General features: G+C 34.3%; 1 protein-coding gene across 1 annotated transcript in view; it reads right to left on the bottom strand.

Annotated features, from left to right (window-relative positions):
* The window catches only part of LRP1B (LDL receptor related protein 1B), a 1616178-nt gene that overhangs the window by 468357 nt on the left and 1127147 nt on the right, over window positions 1-20674 (bottom strand). Inside the window, exons 37-42 of the mRNA XM_067742376.1 lie at window positions 19385-19519; window positions 18680-18809; window positions 3029-3155; window positions 2746-2897; window positions 2329-2453; window positions 692-1063 (exon numbers count right to left, since the gene is read on the bottom strand). Coding sequence (XP_067598477.1) covers window positions 692-1063; window positions 2329-2453; window positions 2746-2897; window positions 3029-3155; window positions 18680-18809; window positions 19385-19519 — 1041 coding nt within the window. The remainder of the gene's footprint in view (window positions 1-691; window positions 1064-2328; window positions 2454-2745; window positions 2898-3028; window positions 3156-18679; window positions 18810-19384; window positions 19520-20674) is intronic.

Genomic DNA, 20674 nt, shown 5'->3' with positions numbered 1-20674 from the left:
AAAAAGATTGACCTCAGTATAGTGAAATTGGAAAAGTGAGGAATATATGGAAATCACACAGAGATAGAGAAGAGAGAGATGCTGAATGAGGAATATGAAGATTGTCCCTGTAGAAGTTGGATGACAGGGAAGAAGTTTCTCTAAATTATAATGTATAGATAATTCACACAATATTATGTTTGAGTCCTGTAAAATATTAAAAGTATTGTCCTGTAGACTATTAAAAATATTTTAAAAATATTAGGTTATTTAATAACATTTTCTCATCAAGACTGTCATATATATGCACACAAAAAATCTGATACTTGAGAAAATAAAATTCACTGAATATAATTAGGTAGATATTCTTAAAGATATAATTTCACCCACTGGAAGAAAATAAAATTAGTAAGTTTTATACTGAAAAATTATTTTCCATGAATTTAATACACTTATTAATAAGAAACATTATAAAGGAATATACTGAGTGTTCCATGATTAGAAGCTAATAATCATAATATTCACACTGTACATGCTAGCAGTTAATTACTTCTTTGACTTTTGGGGGTTTGGATGTTATAGCTTCACTCATTCTTGAATATAAACTCTAGGAAAATATAATTGCTACATGCAACTACCACTCTAATTTCTCTACTACTCCAAATGATACTCATTTCCACCAAACTGTTTAAAAATAAATTGTTGTACTTACTTTCAACAATTACTTGTCTGTCTTCCCAGTTATCTTTAATAAGCTGTATATTTCCAAAGTGTGCATCGCTGTAGAAGATTCGGTTGGTACCTTTTCTTCTTTGATTATAGTCAAAAGCCAAAGCTATGACATTCTTGAAATAATGTGGATTTTCATATGGCCTTATTGGTGAATTTAAATTGGTTTCATCAGAAAGATGTATACTTTTTAATATTGTTCTCCCTGAATACAGCAAATAGCCTTCATGCCTTAAGCAAGTAACTCCATCCTCTGCCAAATATCCATGGGCACAAGCACAAGTTCTCTGGGAATTTCCTCGATAAAGACAGAGTTGCTGACATCCCCCATTGTCCTTGGCACAAACATTGGTCCCTAGGGAGAAAAAGAAGGTACACACACGTATGTCTGTGTTTTTTCTTTTGTTTTCCAGATAGTTTTTTCTTAGAAAAATATTAAAAATTTAATGTTGAATATTCTGGGTTATTTTATGCTTAACTTTTAGACTGGTCAGTATAAATCCAAACACTATAGAGTACTGCTATTTTTAATCACTTCAGTTTAAAACCTGGGATTTTTTTATTTCAAAGATCACATTCTTCTGCTCCCCTGACCATCCAAAGAGAAGCATAAAAAATCTCCCTTAATCAGCCAGTTAAGTGCATAACCCCTTTGAAACTTGATACTGAGATTACAATAGGTTGTATGTATTGTAATCTTTGGTACAAGTAACTGATTCACTCAAAACATGAACTGCATTCATCAAAAGAAATAGGCAGTATCTTAAACTTGGTGTCTATGAAGTAGATAAGATATCAAAGAAATTTATGGCTCTAATGTGCCTACCTTCCTAAGTATATTGGGCATAAGTTTTTCACTCCAGTTTTGAGTGAAGATATAACATGATATTAAGATTTCTGCATCAGACTAATTCTCCTCTATGAATCCATCATCCTCTCCAAAATTATTATACCTTCCTTTGATGTCAAGAAAATTAATTACAATTTACTCTAATGGACATTTAAAATGAACATTATCTTAATGGAAGTGATATTAAAAAAAATCCAAATCATGTCATATCAGTTTCAAAACACATATTTTAAAGAAATGATGACTCTGGACTTATTTCACACTAATAGCAACCTTCTGGAGCCATCATCACTTTATGTATTAAAATATAATCTGACATGAAAACAACCTTTTGGCCCAACTAATGTGGCATATTTAGTTAGTTCTAAATAAAGTGTGTGACTATTAAAAAATATATATATATAATCAAAAAAACATTTTGGCTGCTTTTTTCTAATATCCTAATTGTGCTTTGTATACTTCATTGAACATGTATATATTTATCAAGTGTTTCTATATTACTTAGTCTAAACCTATACTGAAGCCATACCAGGTATATAACATGTCCATATACATGCACTGTCCTAGGCAAAACTATCCATGAACTATTATATATTTATTTCATTAGGCTACTATATGATTTTTGTAGGAAATTAGATGTAAAAAAATAGGGTCTTGAGGTTTTGGACTCATATAAGAATTAATCCCTAACTTAAGTTTGATAAATAAATGTCAAAAAAAATAAGAGAAAGAAATAACATAAAATGTATTTATCATACAAGAGTGCTGACCTTTCTCTCTTACTCGGTTAAAGATTTTAACCTCCTTCAGGTTGACTCCAAGACCCGTTCTCATGGTTACGGTTTCTGTGGCATCATTCTTGTGGCCCCTTCTGATGGACCCGTTGGCATGTGCTCTGCCAAGAAATTGAACATACGTGATCAACAATCTTTAATCCAAATCAAGCCAGTTATTTAAGCTGAAGGTAACAGATGGCCCAGCAGAAGGGAAAGAAACCAACATTAGTCTGTGACATTGAAAGGGTTGAGCCTGGACTAGCAAGAGTGACTGCCTCTTCTGTGGAAATTACATGGTTTTGTGAGATCTTTTCTGTGACCTTGCTAAGGAATGGCTAATCCTACAAGGGTAAAGCCATTGGCACTAAAATAACATTTTGAGACTCAAATACTTATGAAAAAATAAATTACCTGTCAGACCAGTAGATGTACGCCCCAAAGACTGCAACTGAAAACATATCCACATTGCTCCCTGACAGCACCATCTCACGATTCCCGCCAGTCTCAAGGTCAATTCTTTCTATCTTGTCTATACGAGCATCACACCAATACAATTTATTTTCCTAAGGTTGATTGAAAAGTAATATTACAAGCTGTTTTTGATTGTTTTATAAAGAAAATAAGAGAACACTAAAAGTAGACTAATGCAAGTTCGCAGTTACTGCACTTTCAATACTTAAGAAATCCAACAGACCTCATAGTCAATGGAGATGCCATTTGGCCATGCTATTCCCATGCTTACGAGGACAACCTTCTCTGAGCCATCTAAACGAGCCTTTCCAATGGATGGCATCTGTCCCCACTCAGTCCAGAACAAGTAGCTGAAATTAAATTGTAGATAAATGCAGATAAACACAAAACTGTGTAGTATTAATAACAACAGCAATGCCATTCATACTAACAGAAAATAATACCATTTAAAAATCAATATATGTGTGTATTGTTTACAATAAAATAATTTTTATTATAAAAAAAATTTAACCATTCATAGAAATCACAGGGAAGAATTTCCAAAATACCTTTTGTACGTGCTGCTCCCTATCTGAAATGCTTTTTTTCAATCTACTTGCTTAATTCCTTCTGTTTTTTTACTATATCAAACATTTCCCTCAAGAAGCCTTCTGTGTTCTGATTATTGCAGCATATACTCTGCTTCATAGCATGAATTAGAGTGGCAAATTTACACTTGTGTTTCTTTACAAAGTTACTTTTTATTAATATTTTTTGCTCCCATTAGACTTTAAGCTCAGTGAGGACAGTGATCTTTTTTCTTATTCACGATTATACCTACAGCACTAGGTCATTTATGAATGTATACATGAATGCATTATAACTTTCAGTTCTGTCCACTTAGATTGCTAAATGGCTATTCAACTTTGAATTTTATAAATCATCTTGTGAAACCATCTTAAAACATGAATTTATACAAAGCAGACATTCTTATTTTAGTAATCTTTTAACGTCATGTGGAAGGACTGTGGAAGAAAATAAAATATAAAAGAAAGAAAATCCACAGTATGCTGAAATATAACATGTCAAAAAATGAAATGTTAAAAAAGAAGGTACATAATCCATGTTTCTTTCACCTATTCATTCAATAAATATAGTATTTATATTACAGTACAGAAATTCATGCTTTCAGATAAATCAGATCTATTCTTTTGAAGTTATGCCCAGTGAAGTTTTATTCAGCTGTCAGATAACAGCAATGACTGACTAAAGTTTAGAAAAATATGGCAATCATTGATTCAGTCAGGTAAAAATGAGTGTGTATTCTGTGCATATTTGAATACGTATATAACAGCAATCATACACAAGAAGAGAAAGTGAGACTGCATATAGGAAAAGCAAAGAAGGCCTACATTCATATTTTGTATTATTTATCCATGAAAAATGATAAACTACATAAAATATGTATTTCCTTTATGCATATTGTTTTGATTTATTTTAAAAGTCGATTTTTTTCCCCCTGAAAATGCTGTACAAAATAAATGCATTGGACTTTTACACCCAGACAAATATGAGGTGTGGCTGGAATCCCAAGTATATTAATCCTGAAGAAACTTTCATTCATATTTATAAGCTCTATAAATCAAAAAGGGAAAACTCTGTAGCAAGAAATCCAACTAGGGCTTCCCTGGTGGCGCAGTGGTTTAGAGTCCGCCTGCTGATGCAGGGGACACGGGTTCGTGCCCCGGTCCGGGAAGATCCCACATGCCGCGGAGCGGCTGGGCCCGTGAGCCATGGCCGCAGAGCCTGCACGTCCGGAGCCTGTGCTCAGCAAAGGGAGAGGCCACAACAGTGAGAGGCCCGCGTACCGCAAAAAAAAAAAAAGAAATCCAACTAATATTCGTTAGATCTAGGTTGAAGCAGGCATGGAAATATCTATATTTCTATTAAAATTATGATTTTTAAATCTTTAAGGGACATTGCATTAAAAAATTATTAAAAATAAAAACACTATTTTAACTGAGAGGTAAAATGTTGCTTCATTTAACTTTTCAAGGAGAAATTTTAGCATTACTAATGACACTAAAATGACAAGTCAGTCATTTGTTAAGATGACAGGGATGTTACACTGTGAAGGAGGCATTTTGGGAGCCAAGACAGATCTGCGCTTATTTATTCAATCTGATTCTTGTCATCTACTTTTAATACACTCCAGAGTTCAAATATGGAAGGCAATGGGTATAATATACTTTTTATTTAATAGTAATCTTTCAAATGTACTAAATAACTAATAAAAATATTATACCGAGTGAGGAGGTCAAATCACCCATTTAACATATTTAATTCTCACAACTTTGGAAATTGCAGTTCAGGAAGTTAATGATCCACAGTCACATGGCTGATAGGGGAACTGCACTCAGGCTTTACTAACCCAGGGCTATATCTTCTTCTCTACGCTGTCTCACCAAATAGAAATATAATACAACAATATAACAATCTTAAATCAAGTGATATTTTCCCCTAAGTATAAGGAATATAACAAAGATCTCCATACTTGAAAAACAAAACAAAACATGAAAAAAGTCTTAGTATTAAAAACAAGTCTCTTTTTTCCCCTAGTAGTTCCTATTTTTTTGAAATTTGCAGTACTTCTAGGCAGGAGGCTTAGATGAATGGCAACAAAATTAGGAATAAAAAAATATTCAAAATAAAACTATCTTGAGTACAGATTTTACTCAAATTTTCAGCAGTAATTTGACACACTGTCACAATATGTAAAGCCAAAGCTGACTGCAAGCATCACTTTTATGGCTAAAATATTTATCAACTTAATACAACTAAAATATTCTACACTTGCCAAAATTAAGCAACATTTTATGATGGTCAGGCAAAGAATAATTTATTTTCTCCCTAAACTGAAATTGAAAGTAAAGAATTGAATAGAATTAGCACCTTGAGAACCTTTGGGAATTACAAACCAAATACAGAGAAAGAATACTCTCTAACTTATAAAACTGCAGCAAGAAACTTATGAATAATTTGAGTGTAATTTACATAGATGTGCTTGGGATATCTTTAATGAACATAGATTCTTCATATATAAACGTGATCTTCAGCAATGGGAAGAAATGAAAATTTTTTCACTGGTTTTTGAGACTCCATGGAAATTAACATTCAGTGATAGCATTTCAAATAGATGTTGTCCCCATTTAAGTTCAAATTTTGCTGTAGTGGAGTGTTTGTTGTATGATATAGCCAAGAAAATTGCCTTTAGAGTATTAGCTTGGTTAATCTAGCCCTGAAAATACTTTCCAAGGCTATCCCAGATCCAGAAATTTTCAAAATTGTCAAAATCAAATGCTGTATTGTATGATCGACATTTCTCTGGATAATAATTTGTTCTACACTGAAAATTCCCTTATTTACAGAAGCTTATAGTTACAGAATTTAAAAACAGAACATTTAAAAAAGACATTCAAAAGTGGTTTGAAGGATTATAGAAATACTATCAGAAATCATCATAACACAAATATCCCTTATTGTCTTAATTAGACACAGAAGTTCTTGGCAGGAACATGTGCAAAGAATATATATCACAAACTAACTTCCAATTAATTACTGACATTTGGTTAATAGGTAGAAGACTCCATTTGGTAGTGTTGGAGTTTCCAAAGGCCTAGCATACACTTAGTGGTCCCCAAAAGTTTTTAAACTTACCATATGACAACTGTACTGATGTCAGAATTAGTTTACACACAGGTGCTCTTATAAAGGAAAACAAATGTTTTTATGTCACAATTAGATTCAAGCTGAAAAATATACTTTCAATGTATTATAAATGTCCTTGAATAATTTCAAATAAATATTTTTGGGGAAATAAGGCCAACATGAAAGCTAAGCTCCAAAGTTGGTGGGGAAAGAGTAAAGGAGTAGGGGCAAGAAAAAGAAGAACGAACGTGTCTAAATTGTTAAAGAAATAGTATTAAATATGATTCTTATATTTTAAATATATGAACCATAGTGAAAAGCCACTAATTTGAATCAATCATTTTCTTTTAATTTAAGGTTTTTTTGACTGATAAACTGTTTCTCTGGAGCATAGATCTGGGTTGCAGTTTTTACGATAAATTTGCTATTTCTTCCTATTCCTATCCTTTACCTAAGAAAGTATGAAATAGATACTTATCAGATATGCTAGAGAAAACCTGAAATAACCAAAAATTGCCATGCTGGCACAAAAATGAAGATCACATAATTCTCTTATGTAGGCAGTTGCCTTGGTTGAAAAGAGAATCAAGAATGGCATTGTGGCCTCTGTGAGAGTGGAGGTCAACAGTGTGTTAGTTTATCTGTAAAAATAAGAAAAACAAAAAACAGAAGCCCTGTAGGCTTTTATATATATTATACACATATAATATATATTTTATATATAAGGAATAGTAGCTTAGCAGTTTCACTAGAATCACTTAAAACACATATTAATTGAATACCTTGTAGGCCAACGTGTCAATGTCTCCATCTTCAGGCTAAAGCACAGGGAAAATAATATAGTACTGTCAAAGTCTGAATACATTTCATGAATATGTGAATTGACATCCTTCATCGCCTATGAGGAATACAGTGTATTCCTCTATTCCTGTGAGGGCTTCTTCACATTTCCTTTTTCTTCATTTCTGTGCAGTTTTTGTTTTGAGAAAGTATTACATGCCAATCCCAAATCACTTTTCAAGCCCTGAATTGCTTAGAGGCTCCTGCAATATAAAAAGAACTCAACCACAGATAGCAGAACACTCTGCTAAAAGGAAGAGAGTCTAGAGACAGTAGAACCTTGAATACTACTTTCTAATTTGTTTTTGACAGTGGTTCGGTGGATGATTCTCAAATGTATACTTTCATTGCAGTCATGCACTCATTCAACAAATATTAATTAGGTACCTATTAAGTGCTAGGAACTGATAATATGAAATGAATTGGACTTAGTGACCCTTATGAAGGTCACTGTTTAATGGCAGAGGCAGATGGGTAAGTAAAGAATTACCTGAGAAAAATGCTACCAGCAATGCTTAAAACTTGCTAGTTCTAAGTCTCTATACGACAGGAAAGTAGGGGCTTCAACACTGAAACTGTGGAAGTGCTGTGGTGAGAGAAGTTATTATTCCTACAAACAACTTCGGAAATAAACCTTTCCTTTGAAGCAAAATAAACATACAGGCCATCTGCGTTGTTCTCTCCTTACGTTTAAGCTTAAAAAATATTTTTAAGTTATCGTTTGTTCTTCAGGCCTTGTTCTGGTTTTTGTTATTCTTTAGTTTTACATTAGATTCCTTCTTGACTCATTACTTTCCAATATGAATTAATTATATAAAACAATCATTATGTGTGTACCCAGCCAACACTGGAGAAGTATGGAGAAAGAGGCTTTAGAAAGAAAAATTTCTTTGGCATCTGTAATTCCATAGCATGTTAGACTTATCACCCCATATTATGTTTTTAATTCCTTATTTTATGTATCTATTTACAGCCTGCCTCCTTGCCCATCCTTTCAATAAATATGTACATAAACATATACATTTATGTGTACATATATGATATTTGTTTGCTACTTACATGGTTTAACAATGGTTTTCCTGAGTGGTCCATCTTTTATTCACTTTTGGTATTTTCAGTATATAATATTTGATGTTTCCCTATAATCTATGAATTTTCCTATGAAATATTTAACACTGAGATGCCTAGGGCCTAGACTCGTAGTGCTCATGAGTTGATTTGAAATTCTTAAAATATTATACAGAAAATTTTAATTTGTTTCATGAACCCCAAACCATCTTATATAGCAGTCATATGCAACCTATTCTGGATATCCCATGTCAAAACACACTGAGGAGATTTCTATAGGCAAATAGAGAAAGGAATATCTTAAACGCCTCTTTTTACCCTTTACCACATTTTTATTGGTCAGATCCCTTAAGAAATTAGGAAAAGGTCCTACAGTTTTGTGTGGCTATCGCTGGTCTCCATTCGACATAGCTTTGGTGGTCTGGGCCAGGGGCTCCCTCTTACAATGGGAAGTGGCATGACCTTTCTGGGATCTCTTTCTCCTCCACCAGCTCAGAGCTGCAATGATAACCCAGGGCATTTTGATAATTTCTAGTCCTTCTTTTCTCATTTTAGCGGGAGAGGTAAGGTCCAAGATTTATGTTTAGAGGTTAAGAAATGAGAATAAAGCATATTGGAAAAAAGTAGGTGAGACCTAACTATCTTTGAAAGAAGAGAATTTTTTGGAAAATTCCTAGTGAAAAATAGTATCGCACTTTTCTTTCATTTGCCCTTATAATTTGTATGCCTCAGAGACTTGTAGAAAAAGGTGGCTGTGATTTGGGGAATAATTGTGGTATTTCTGAATTACTTGACCATCATGGTATATTAATATTATAAACTATCACCCTGATTCTACCACTATTTCTATTGCAAAATTTAATTCCTTCTTTTTTATATGTTACCTCGTCTTCAGATGTAAAATACATCGATACTTTAGGAGATGGTGTTAAACTATGCTATACTTTTGCTATCTCAACAGATGTTAAACTGTCATTCAAGACCTTCTGTATATTACTGGGCATATTCCAAAAGCATATATGTATATATAGTCAATGAAAGACCATTTAACAATATGTACTTTTTGAACACCAAAATATCATGTAAAGCTGAATCTGTGCCATGGAAAGAAACACTTTTCAGAAAGTTATTTATGGTTGTAGAGATATAAAGCTAAATTAAGAGAGGCAATGTAGATTCTACTGCCTAACAAGAAAAAAAAAAAAAATCACAGAGTATTTGTGTTTCACTTAGAGATCATACATCATGGGAGGTTAACCAACTTTTTCGGTATCATACTGTGACTTTCTATGCATCTTTTTTTTTATTGTAGGTAGAAAATGACTTTTTAGCATAAAGAGAATTATTACATTTTAAGTTTTTTAAAGAGAGTGAGGCCTTACCAAAAAAAATAAAGAAGTCAACGGAGGGGAGAAACTGAATTTTCAAGCTGAACTAAATTCATATACACTTTCTGTTTTGCATATGGCTACATTTTAAAAGACCTCAAGTCTCCATTGCTCAAAAACAGGCTTCATGCCCACTTTTCAAGGCACATTTATATCTTGGATTCAGCTAATTTACTCCATTATGGTTCACCTTTTCTCTTGGCAATACACCTGCCATGTTTTAACATCAAACAGAATATTAAAATGCTGTACTTTATTCCTGTGATATGAATTTTGACACTTAAATGTCTATGTAATATTACCTGGAAATCAGTGTTTGATTTCCAGGTGAAAGTTATTCAAATTTTTACATAGAGTGGTCATTTATAAGTCCTTCTCCCCCGACCCCGAAGTCATCAGTAAACATGTAGATAAGGTATTAGAAGACACATATCACTAATGTTTCCAAGCAGTAATAAACATTTCCTGAAAATAAACCTAATATTTGAAAAGGCATATCAATTCTTAACTATGAATCCTGAAAAATATCTATCCATGTGACAATTAATATCGAAGAAAAGTTTTTAAGAAGTGAAGACAGAGAGAAACAATATTTAAAATATTGTTATGCATGTCAAAGATTTCTTGTTCTGTGGGATGAAATGTAAATCTTGTCTGGGGGGCTCAAAATTAATAAATCAAAAGTGCTTACTGAGATCCTCCGGCTAAGTCAGTGCTGAGCTCAGAGTCACAATGGAGAGAAATGGAAAACCTAAGCGACAGCTGGAGATAAGGAATGACAGGATTTACAGACAGATGGAAATAGGTGATGAAAACCTATGGAAAGTCTGAAGTAAGTTCCAATCTTGTCAGGACGAAAGAACCACGATAACACAAAAAGAGACGCCATGGTTAGGAAAGAAAGTCAGTAGATGAAAACTAGGAGGACATGGTAAGTTTCAGTGACAGTTGGATGTTCAAATAAATCATTTCTAAAAGAAATTGTAAATATAATTAAAGGAATGAAGATGAAATATTGGATGTGATGTAGTGATTAATGTCAGAAACATGAAAATATGTTTAAAAGATAAATACAGCAAGAGAGAAAATAGCATACAGAGCTTTAATTGAGGAGAAAGATGCTCAGAAGAGAAATACAATGCTCAGAGGAAATACGTGGAAGGGGTCAAAGAGGACAAGAAAACTCAGAGTTAAAGAAGGTAACAGAAAAAATAAACTCTTGAGTAGATAAATGATGGAGAAATGTCAAGGAGAAGGCAAGGGGTGTGAAAAAAAAATTGAAAAACAAAATCTGGATTTGGCTGTGGATAAATTTAGAAATTCCTGGAAAGAACTAAAGCTGAAAATTCATTTCAGCAGTTAAGTGAGGAGACATTTACTTCTATTCTAAGAAGTTGAGAAGTAAACGTGCAGAGAAAAGTAAGACAGTATTTTTCTTTTCAAATAAGAGGGATCTGAGCCTATTTGAAAGCAAAGGGAAAGGCTTCATTGAAAGTAATAAGTTAAAGATGATCGAACAGAAAAGAACAGTTACTGCAATGAGATGCCTGAGGAAATAGATGCCATCATGTCCAGAATAAAAGCGAAGTAGACTTAAGTAAGAAAAAACAAAATTTTCTCTGAGGTTAATATGCACTTATTTCAAAGCATTCACATTATGAATTTGTAGATTCCATTTTCCCTTACCATCACATAGTCACTCTATTACAATTAACCACCAAATCCATTTAACTGCTTTACTAATCTCTGACAATTTTGCCATCTTCTCCCTTCTAGCAGACATACTTAGGGACTTTATGGCTCATGTTGTTGATCCTATGAACATCCCAGCTCCTGTTTCCTCATCTTTTCTGTTCCAGGGACCTTCGTCTCTCTTTTGCCTCTGCCTTACATTACTCTGATCTCCCGTTCTTGGTTTTCCTCCATTTCATCACTAATTTCTAGACCTCACCTCCTGATTAGCAACTCATAGTTATTCCCTTACAATTGCCAGCTTTGAATCTGTCACCACCTGCTCCTCGTTTAGCCCATTTTTCCCCATTATTTTGCTACTGCTAAGTTCCTGAGCACTATTACTCAAGGTCATATAAATACCCCATTAGATTCTAGAAACCCATTCCAGCTGGACTCATGTTGCTTGGAATCCTTTTATTCATATTATACTTTATTCATATTCTATTCACCACAATAGTTTCACCAAAATTTACTTATTCATTTAAAGCTGCTAACTCTACTCATATCATCTATGAGTTTCTTCAATTTTACTAATTTTAACCGCTAAAATATATTCTATTGCTATACTCTATCTCTTTCACTTCATCTCCAAAAAGAGAAGAAGAGAACTTTCCCTAATTTAATCCTCCCATTTAAATTTACCTCATTTAATCTTCCCAATAACCAAAAAGGATATAAGCGTTTGAGATCAAGATACTTCAAAAGATCCCAAAGGTAGGAAATGTCCAAGCTGGGCTTCCAAACCATAGTGGACACTGTTGGTGCTGCACTTAGACATCCTCAGATCTTGTTTCCTATTTCTGTGTACTCCAGTGCCCAGCTCCTGTGTCCTTTTGTTTTTAGTAGCTCACACATCCAACTTTCTTCAGAGGACAGCTACTAGAATCTCTTCTTTCACAAGTAGTGCTGAGAGCCAGAAATCTTGGGAGTGTATGTCTCCCCAGGATTTTTGCCCTTATCCAGTGAATAATTGGGTGGGAGTTCAAAGTCAAGCTCCCTTGCTAAGTGAGGTTTACCCTCCAAAGCTTTAAAAGGCATGTCTGAGGTCTGGACTTTGCTCACAGTTGAACCTTTGCTTGGCCCCTTTCCTATCTGGCTTCTTCTGACTTGAATTCTCATTACAGGATCTGTTTTTTTAGAGATACCTAATTTTTTAAAACAATTTAATTAATTAATTAATTTATTTTTGGCTGTGTTGGGTCTTTGTTGCTGTGCGCAGGCTTTCTCTAGTGCAGCGAGCAGGGGCTACTCTTCGTTGTGGTGTGCAGGCGTCTCACTGTGGTGGCTTCTCTTGTTGCGGAGCACGGGCTCTAGGCACACGGGCTTCAGTAGTTGTGGCACGTGGGCTCAGCAGTTGTGGCTCGTGGACTCTAGAGTGCAGGCTCAGTAGCTGTGGTGCACAGGCTTAGCTGCTCCATGGCATGTGGGATCTTCCTGGACCAGGGATCAAACCCTTGTCCCCTGAATTGGCAGGCAGATTCTTAACCACTGCGCCACCAGGGAAGTCCCGAGATACCCGATTTAAGATGCAAATCTTATCTATCTGCTATCTGTCCTCCATTCTTCCTGTTCCATTCTATTGCTTCTTCCTTGACAAGGTTCCTCCTACACTCCTTGGACTCTGTCTCCTCTTTTTTTTTTTTTTGCGGTACGCGGGCCTCTCACTGTTGTGGCCTCTCCCGTTGTGGAGCACAGGCTCCGGATGCGCAGGCTCAGTGGCCATGGCTCATGGGCCTAGCTACTCCGCGGCGTGTGGGATCTTCCCAGACTGGGGCACGAACCCGTGTCTCCTGCATCGGCAGGCAGACTCTCAACCACTGCACCACCAGGGAAGCCCTGTCTCCTCTTTACATGCATTTTCTTCCACCCCTCTGCCTATGAATATGTGCCCATACTCCCTGACCCCATACTAAGAAAAACTTTCTGTGTGCTCTACTACATTCTCTATAATAAACTTTCTATTTTTTCCTCTTTTCCTTCATTGTCAAAGTTTTTGTCACTGTAGTCTAAATATGCTGGCTCTACTTTCTAATTATCTTTCACTTATTAATTCTTTATATTTGGCTTCTGCTCTTGCCAGTTTCCTGAAATTCATAACAATTTAAAATGTCATCCTGATCATCAATTGCATGTTCTGTTTTCTGCTTTTATCTCTCCTAATCTCTTTCCTGCAGGCACATTCTTCTCCCTAAAACTCTTCCCTTGATTTCTATGATACAGTGATTTCCTGAGGACTTGAAATGGCTTTTTTCCTCTTTCTTCTTTCCTATTTCTTTTGCCTTATTGTTAATTTTCTTTTTTCTCCTCTTAATCATATTATCTCCTAACTGCAAACATTCTTCATTTTTGTCCTTAGACTTCTTTTTCCTTGGATAATTTCATCTACTACCATGATTTATTGAAGAGCCTGAACTCTGTTGGAATAAGTAGGAATAACTTTACACTTATCCAACTCCTGATTCTATTTATACTCTACTAAATATCTCTTCTCCAGAATTTGCCATCTCAGGAAGAATCCATGACCTCCAAGAGAATTCTATTTAAAAACAGAATGATATTGTTAAGATTCAGTCTCACGCAAAAAAGACTAGATCTTTCTAAATCCAAACTTAAATCTCATATGTATTTTAAAATCTTCTTCCCTCTTTCCAACTTTGATCTGACTCCTTGTGGCCTGAGGACTTGCCATGAAAAAGTCACACAGTTTTTCCATTTACTGCTCTTTTCTATTTATTTTAGTCTCCCACTTATTGCCTCTTACTCTCTCCATTTCTTGGTTTGAGGGCTGAGAAAGAACCTTCCCCCTCCTCCATAACACTCTCCCTTGGATAATAAAGAACCATTTCTAAGAATTCCTTAATTTAAAGACCGCTACAACTTCAATAAACTCTCATTATACTTCTGATCTCTGCTTATGTGGTTTGGGGCCAGTGGGAAGGGTTAGGAGAGAGGGTCCAGGACCAGTTTATGTTTCACTTGGTAAACTGGGGATGGAGTTTTAAAACATGGGGAATCCCATTGCCAATTTTATGGTCCCAACTTATCTTCGAGCTACATTACCTACTCTTCCCTACATGTACCTTACACACTTTTGTTCTTGGCAATGGCCTTTGCTTTGCCACTACCAATTTTTAAATTATTCTATTTCTTCTTCACATAAAATATTCCCACTCCATCTCAGAAACCTTTCTCCTTCAGGTTCCCTCAATAAAGACTCTCCTAATCACCACCACTGCTGCTACTACCCCACTTGTACTATCTACTCTAATCATATGCTATCTCCTTTTTCTGAAATTTTAATGTAATTTTATAATAGCTGTATGAAAATTTTCACTTTAACAAGAAATTTAGATATGAGATTTAAGCTTGAGTTATATCAATCTAGTGTTTTTATGCCCCCCAAATTAGTCTTACTTTACATTATGAGACTATTTTTTTAACTCAAGTTTTGTACTTGTTTAAACTAAAAGTTTAAACAGAAAACCTGTTGTGAACAGAAGCTACATCTTATTTATACCATCATACTTTACAGTGTCCACTTGTGTCTTTCACATAGCCAGTAGTCCTATTTTGTCAAGATGTACTGAATTAAAGGCTGAGGAGGAGAAGGAGATGTCCTTACATGACCTGGTTCCCAGTGCGTAGCACTCGAGGAGTGTTCATTGAATAAACTGACAAAAAAGTGAAGTACATGTGGGTTTCTTTGCCTGATGTCCTCAATCATCCTAGAGAGAAGTTAAGTATAGTTATATGCTAAGATGACAAAAGATACTTAAGAAGGTCTGGAATAACAACTTGAGGCCATAGACTAGGTTTTAATAGAATGCAAAAGAAAACTACAGAGCGACTAGTTAGCAGCAAGAGGCCTGTTAAATTGAACTGCATGAATCGATAATAGGCCAGGCACAAGATGTTCTCTACAATAAAATGAAGTGTTGGACTTATTATAAATATGACGGGAAGAAATTCTTTATTCAAAACAAACCCATTTCCTACGTATCTATGATATTTCATAACATTCAAATTACATTTGTTCCTACCATCAGAATAATTATTCATAGTCCAGCAATTGATCATTTTTTTTCCACTGAGGGAATAATGATTTATTGCTTAATTGTAAAGTACAAATGAAAAAGAGATTTAAAAAATATCATCACATTAGAAGACATTTTTATATTCAAATTTACAGGTATGATGTAGACACACTAAACTGAGTCATGTGTTTTGTTCTTGGAACTAAACAAAATTATACCTTCCCTCAACATTCTTGATACGTACTGGCAAGTGTCCATGGGCATGCAGTGGTGGGTAAGAGAATTTACGGGGGAAGTCAGACCCAACTCAAAAAGTTTTAAAAACTTTTCCTAATTTTCCCAGCATTTTCTCATTATTGTTTATTCTCTCATTGTAGCTCTAATCTTTACATTTTTATTATAATTTTATGCTAAAACTGTTAAACCTATTTTCTTATATGCTTGATATTTTTGGTTATTAATTTCTGTAATGCTTAACACTACATATATGTGTGTACATATATGTAAACATGTTACATAACACACACATATATACATACACACATAATATAGCATAATCTTTGGAGTTTAGAAAAACCTAACTCTCCCACATATCATGTTAATGATAGAGTAATATATTTTAAATTGCTGACTCAGTTTCCTTATCTGTTAAATCGAGGAAATAACACCACTCTACGTTTGTTGTATGCTTTTAAACAGAATGAAAGGGGACCCACTGGTGAGTTCTGAGCAAAGCAGTAACAGCTACTTACATTTTGGAAGGATCATTAGGCCACTACATGAAGAATAGACTGTAGGAATACCAAGGTAGAGGATGATAAACCACAATCCAGAAATGTTGGTAAGAATGACAACGACTCAGACTAGGGTGGTAGCAATGAAAATTGTGAGAAGTAGGTAAAGCATAAATGTAGATTGAAGCCAAAGGTAACAGAATTCCTGGTATACTGAACATAGGATATGTGAGAGAGACACCAAAGATGTCATATTGTCTCTTCGAAATTCATCTCAAATCATCCCTAGTACTAATAGAAATTCAGTTTGTTCAGATATTCAGAGTATACTATTTGGTCTGGGACCTTATCCTAGCCCAGGTGATGAAACATAACTTGTTTAAATATGTCAAGATATTCTCTTCCCTTTGGCTATTGACTGATCTAAGGATGGGCATGTAACCCATTTCTGGCTAAGAAAAAAACAAAGGGATTAACACGAAGACCTTTCTCTTCCCAAATAAAACAATAGAGTCTAGCAAGAAAAAGGTTTTCTCCTATCCCCTTCTCTTTCCTTAGGTGTAAACATACTCTCTGAGGATATATCAAGTGTGCTCTAACAATGGGGCCTTAACATCAAGCATAAGACAAAATATAACCTAGTAAAGGTGGTAGTTGAAAAGGGAGAAAGAAAATCTATAGATTTAACACATTCCAGTTAAATTTTACTTTGCATCCAAGAGCAATCCTAACCAATGCAGCTTTTCAATTTTTATATTGTAATCTTAGTTTTAGCTTGAAGCATGACAAATTTGTTGGCATTATTTTTCTCTCTTATATGAACCTTCTTTGTTTCCTCTTTCACTGTACTGATAGTATGACTTAATTTTATAGCATTTGTCAAGAAAGTGAAGACAGTAATGACACTGGAAAAAGCACATACAACATATAACAAATAGAAAAGAATGTAGATTTTCGTGAGAGTTGATTTGATGTTTTACATAGATTGACTTCACCCTAAATCAGTGTTGCTTATACTTGTTTATCTAATACACCTTTGTGTGACCACCATGGCTTCACTCTTTTCCACTCCAAAAGACACAGGAGTTTTACTAACATAAAAAAAAAACATTTTAAAAAACCTCTAAAATAAAGTAATAATAGAAATTATTATTGCAAGAAACACAATAGTGAGGAATAATATAAAATTTTATAATAGGACTGCTTTTTTTTATTGTATCAGTCAACAACTTATTCCTTACCAACCACTGTACCAAGCTCTGAGGATAGAGAAATAAACCAAACACACACGGCTCTTCTCATCGAGTTTTACGAAAGAATACAGACATTACCCAGTCCAGTGAAAAACAGTGCATAGTATGGTAAAGCAAATAAATATAAATAAGCAAATATAATTTATAAAAGTGAAAGTACTGGGTGCTTTGGTGTCATATAACAGAATGTCTGTTTGTAAAACCAGGAGAAGATAAATAAAATTTATCAAGGTGAAAGTAAGAAGGAGAACATTGCAGGTAAAGGGAAGAAGCTGTTCAAAGACTGAGAGTGGAAGAGAATAGGAAATATTTGAAAACATTTCAAAAAACTAAGAAGTCCAACAGAGACTGAGATAGCAAAGAGGCAGGAGCAGGAGTTTGAGGCTGAAAATTTACATAAGGCCTGATTAAGAAGAATCGTAACAGAAATTTGGACTCTGGTGAGGTTAGAAGATCAATTGGGAACTTATTGCAGGGGTATCTGTGTAGCTCAAAAACAGATTTAATCAGGGTGGAGGTAGTGAAGATGGAGGGTGGTAGATAGATAATATCTGGAAGAAAAAAATCAGCAGAATTTGGTGTCAGCTTGAATTCATTTCAGTGTTAGATATGTACAGTTTGGGTGTCCAGATGGAAAAACGGTACTGTCAAGAAGACAGGTAGACATACTTATCTGAATCTCAAGAAGAAAAAGAAGGAAAAAAAAAAGTTTGGGATGAACATGTTGATATGGCAATTATAGATACATAAATGGAAATTGAAGCTTTAGAAATATTGGAGAACGAGTTTGGCTATCAAATGGTTCTTTCATTCATTCGGCAAATAATTGAGTACCCAATAAGTAAACAGTTCTAGGGCAGAACTTTAAATTGATAATCTAGAAAAATGTTGGTGTATCATTTGGATTTACACACACATTAAAGAACGGCATAATAAATATGAACCTATCAAATATGTACTGAAATATACATGACAAAGTGAAAATAAACTTTTCCTTCTGCTTAGCTAAGATAGTTTTGAGATTTGTTTCAGACATTATGACTAAAAATAAATATTAATATCAATTTCTGGATTTTTCTTTTAACGAAATTTAAGTCACTTAAAACCCCCAAAATATATGTAAACGTTAAATTTACCCTTTTTCTGGGTGCACAGCTATAGATCTTGGTTGATCCAAGCCTTGGGAAATAATTACATAACGAAAAGAGCCACTGAGTCTCGCAACTTCAATTAAGTTGAAACCATGATCCGTCCAATATATGTTACCTAGAAGAAATACAAACATGTTTATAATACAATTATGAGAAAAACTTATTCATTAATTCAGCGAGAATTAACTTTCTGAACATTCACATGACTATTAAGAAATCATTTACTTCCTAATTCTTTTTTAATATGTGCAGTTCCTAAGCAGAAAGCTATAAATAAATATGCAAATACTTCTTAATCTCACATGTCTGTGGTTTAAACCATATAGTGATACATTTATATGTTAAAAATAAATTGAAATTTCTCTCACCTGAGGAAGGGCTGTATTTTCATTTTCTACTAGCTTCAGGCAAAAGAGAACTTGTAACACTTTTGTTTACCAGCCCCGTGGGGCTCTCAGGAGATCTGGGCAAAGTTAATACTACATAATCTACTTCTACATAAAAACACTTATCCAAAGGCTCAAAAGCATTAGAAAGAGTGAAGCCAAAAGCAAAAGAGGCTATTTACCCCTGTGGCTAGAAGTACAAAAAAAAACCCTGTTATGAGTCAGAAACAGCATTTTTATGAAGCAGATTGAGCCACTAACAATATAGGTGTGAAACAAAAACAGAGAAAGCCATGGATGATACCAGCAATCCAGTCAATAGCTATCCCTTCCACTCTTCCCAAGCCATTGGTGATGATATCTTCTTTCCAAGTCTGATCTCTTTTAGCTCGGCTAATTTTATTGAAGCCCATGTCTGTCCAGTAGATGGTATCATTTTCTATGGATAAAACAGAAAGAAAAAAAAACATACACAAACACACTATAAAAGGGATCGATATATGTATTAGGAGCACATTGCATCAGCATTTTGGGGGTTATCAACCTGGGTGTGCTGGAGTTTAAGTGTTCTTCAGGAAAATTTACTAACAAAGATGGTAAGAAAGGTATTAAAACCACATGAGAGAACCTAGTCAAATGTTTTAAAGCATTTTTGAAATATATGTGGAAACTGTCTAGCACATCCTTTTTATTTTTTCTTTATTTTCCTATTCATTTTAACTCAATAAATATTTATCCCCATGAATTTGCAATCTTGATATCAAACCAAATTACTTTGGACTACAGTTTTTCTTTTAACATCTTTTCTTATGTCTGAGTTCTCTACATATAAAGAGAATGCTACTGGGGATAATCAACAAAGTCTCAAAGTAGAGAGAGAATGGAAAGAAACATAAAGGCATTTAAAATATATCAAGGGTGTTTTATGTATAAGGTCATTCAAAATGTATAAAGCCTTAAAAATACCTTATCAACTAATTATTCCTTCTGAGGTACTAGTTTCCCAAATGTCAACTACAAACCCTGTGCATTCTTTTTCAAACTCTCTTTGTACAAATGGGCTTAAGAATACTTGAAGAATGGCTCTATGCTATCATAGAGTCTTTAAATAACAGTGCTTTTTGAATATTTGAATGAAAAATGTTCCTAAAGACTGTAAATGAAATATATGTGCATGCATATGCATAAAGGGTAGCAATTATAGATCAATGATGTTAAATACAGCCACTAGAAAGACACTGGGGACAAATCATTAAATAATAAATTTGCCACCAACTAAGTAAGTGTTTGTTTGTGTTGTGACCTACATGGCCATTTGAAGAACAAATCCTTTAAGACCAATATAATTTCCATCTGGCACACAGACAGACTATGGAAATAAAGAAAAAGCAATTAGCATAATAAAGCCATTTATCAGTAAGTTTGGGGATTCTGTTTCAAATGAAATATAGTCTAAATTCTATTACCTGTCTGGGGAAAAATTCCAAATAGCCCCTGTTCCCAACAATGGTTAAGTCAGATACACACTTGCGTGAATAAGAGCAGAGATACCATTTTCAAATATATATCTGGAAAGCAAGGACTTGTTTCATTT

This window comes from Pseudorca crassidens, chromosome 6 (assembly GCF_039906515.1).
Source record: "Pseudorca crassidens isolate mPseCra1 chromosome 6, mPseCra1.hap1, whole genome shotgun sequence".
Lineage (NCBI taxonomy): Eukaryota > Metazoa > Chordata > Mammalia > Artiodactyla > Delphinidae > Pseudorca > Pseudorca crassidens.
Note: the sequence above shows the minus strand (reverse complement) of the source record. Positions and strands in the feature narration are given on the sequence as shown.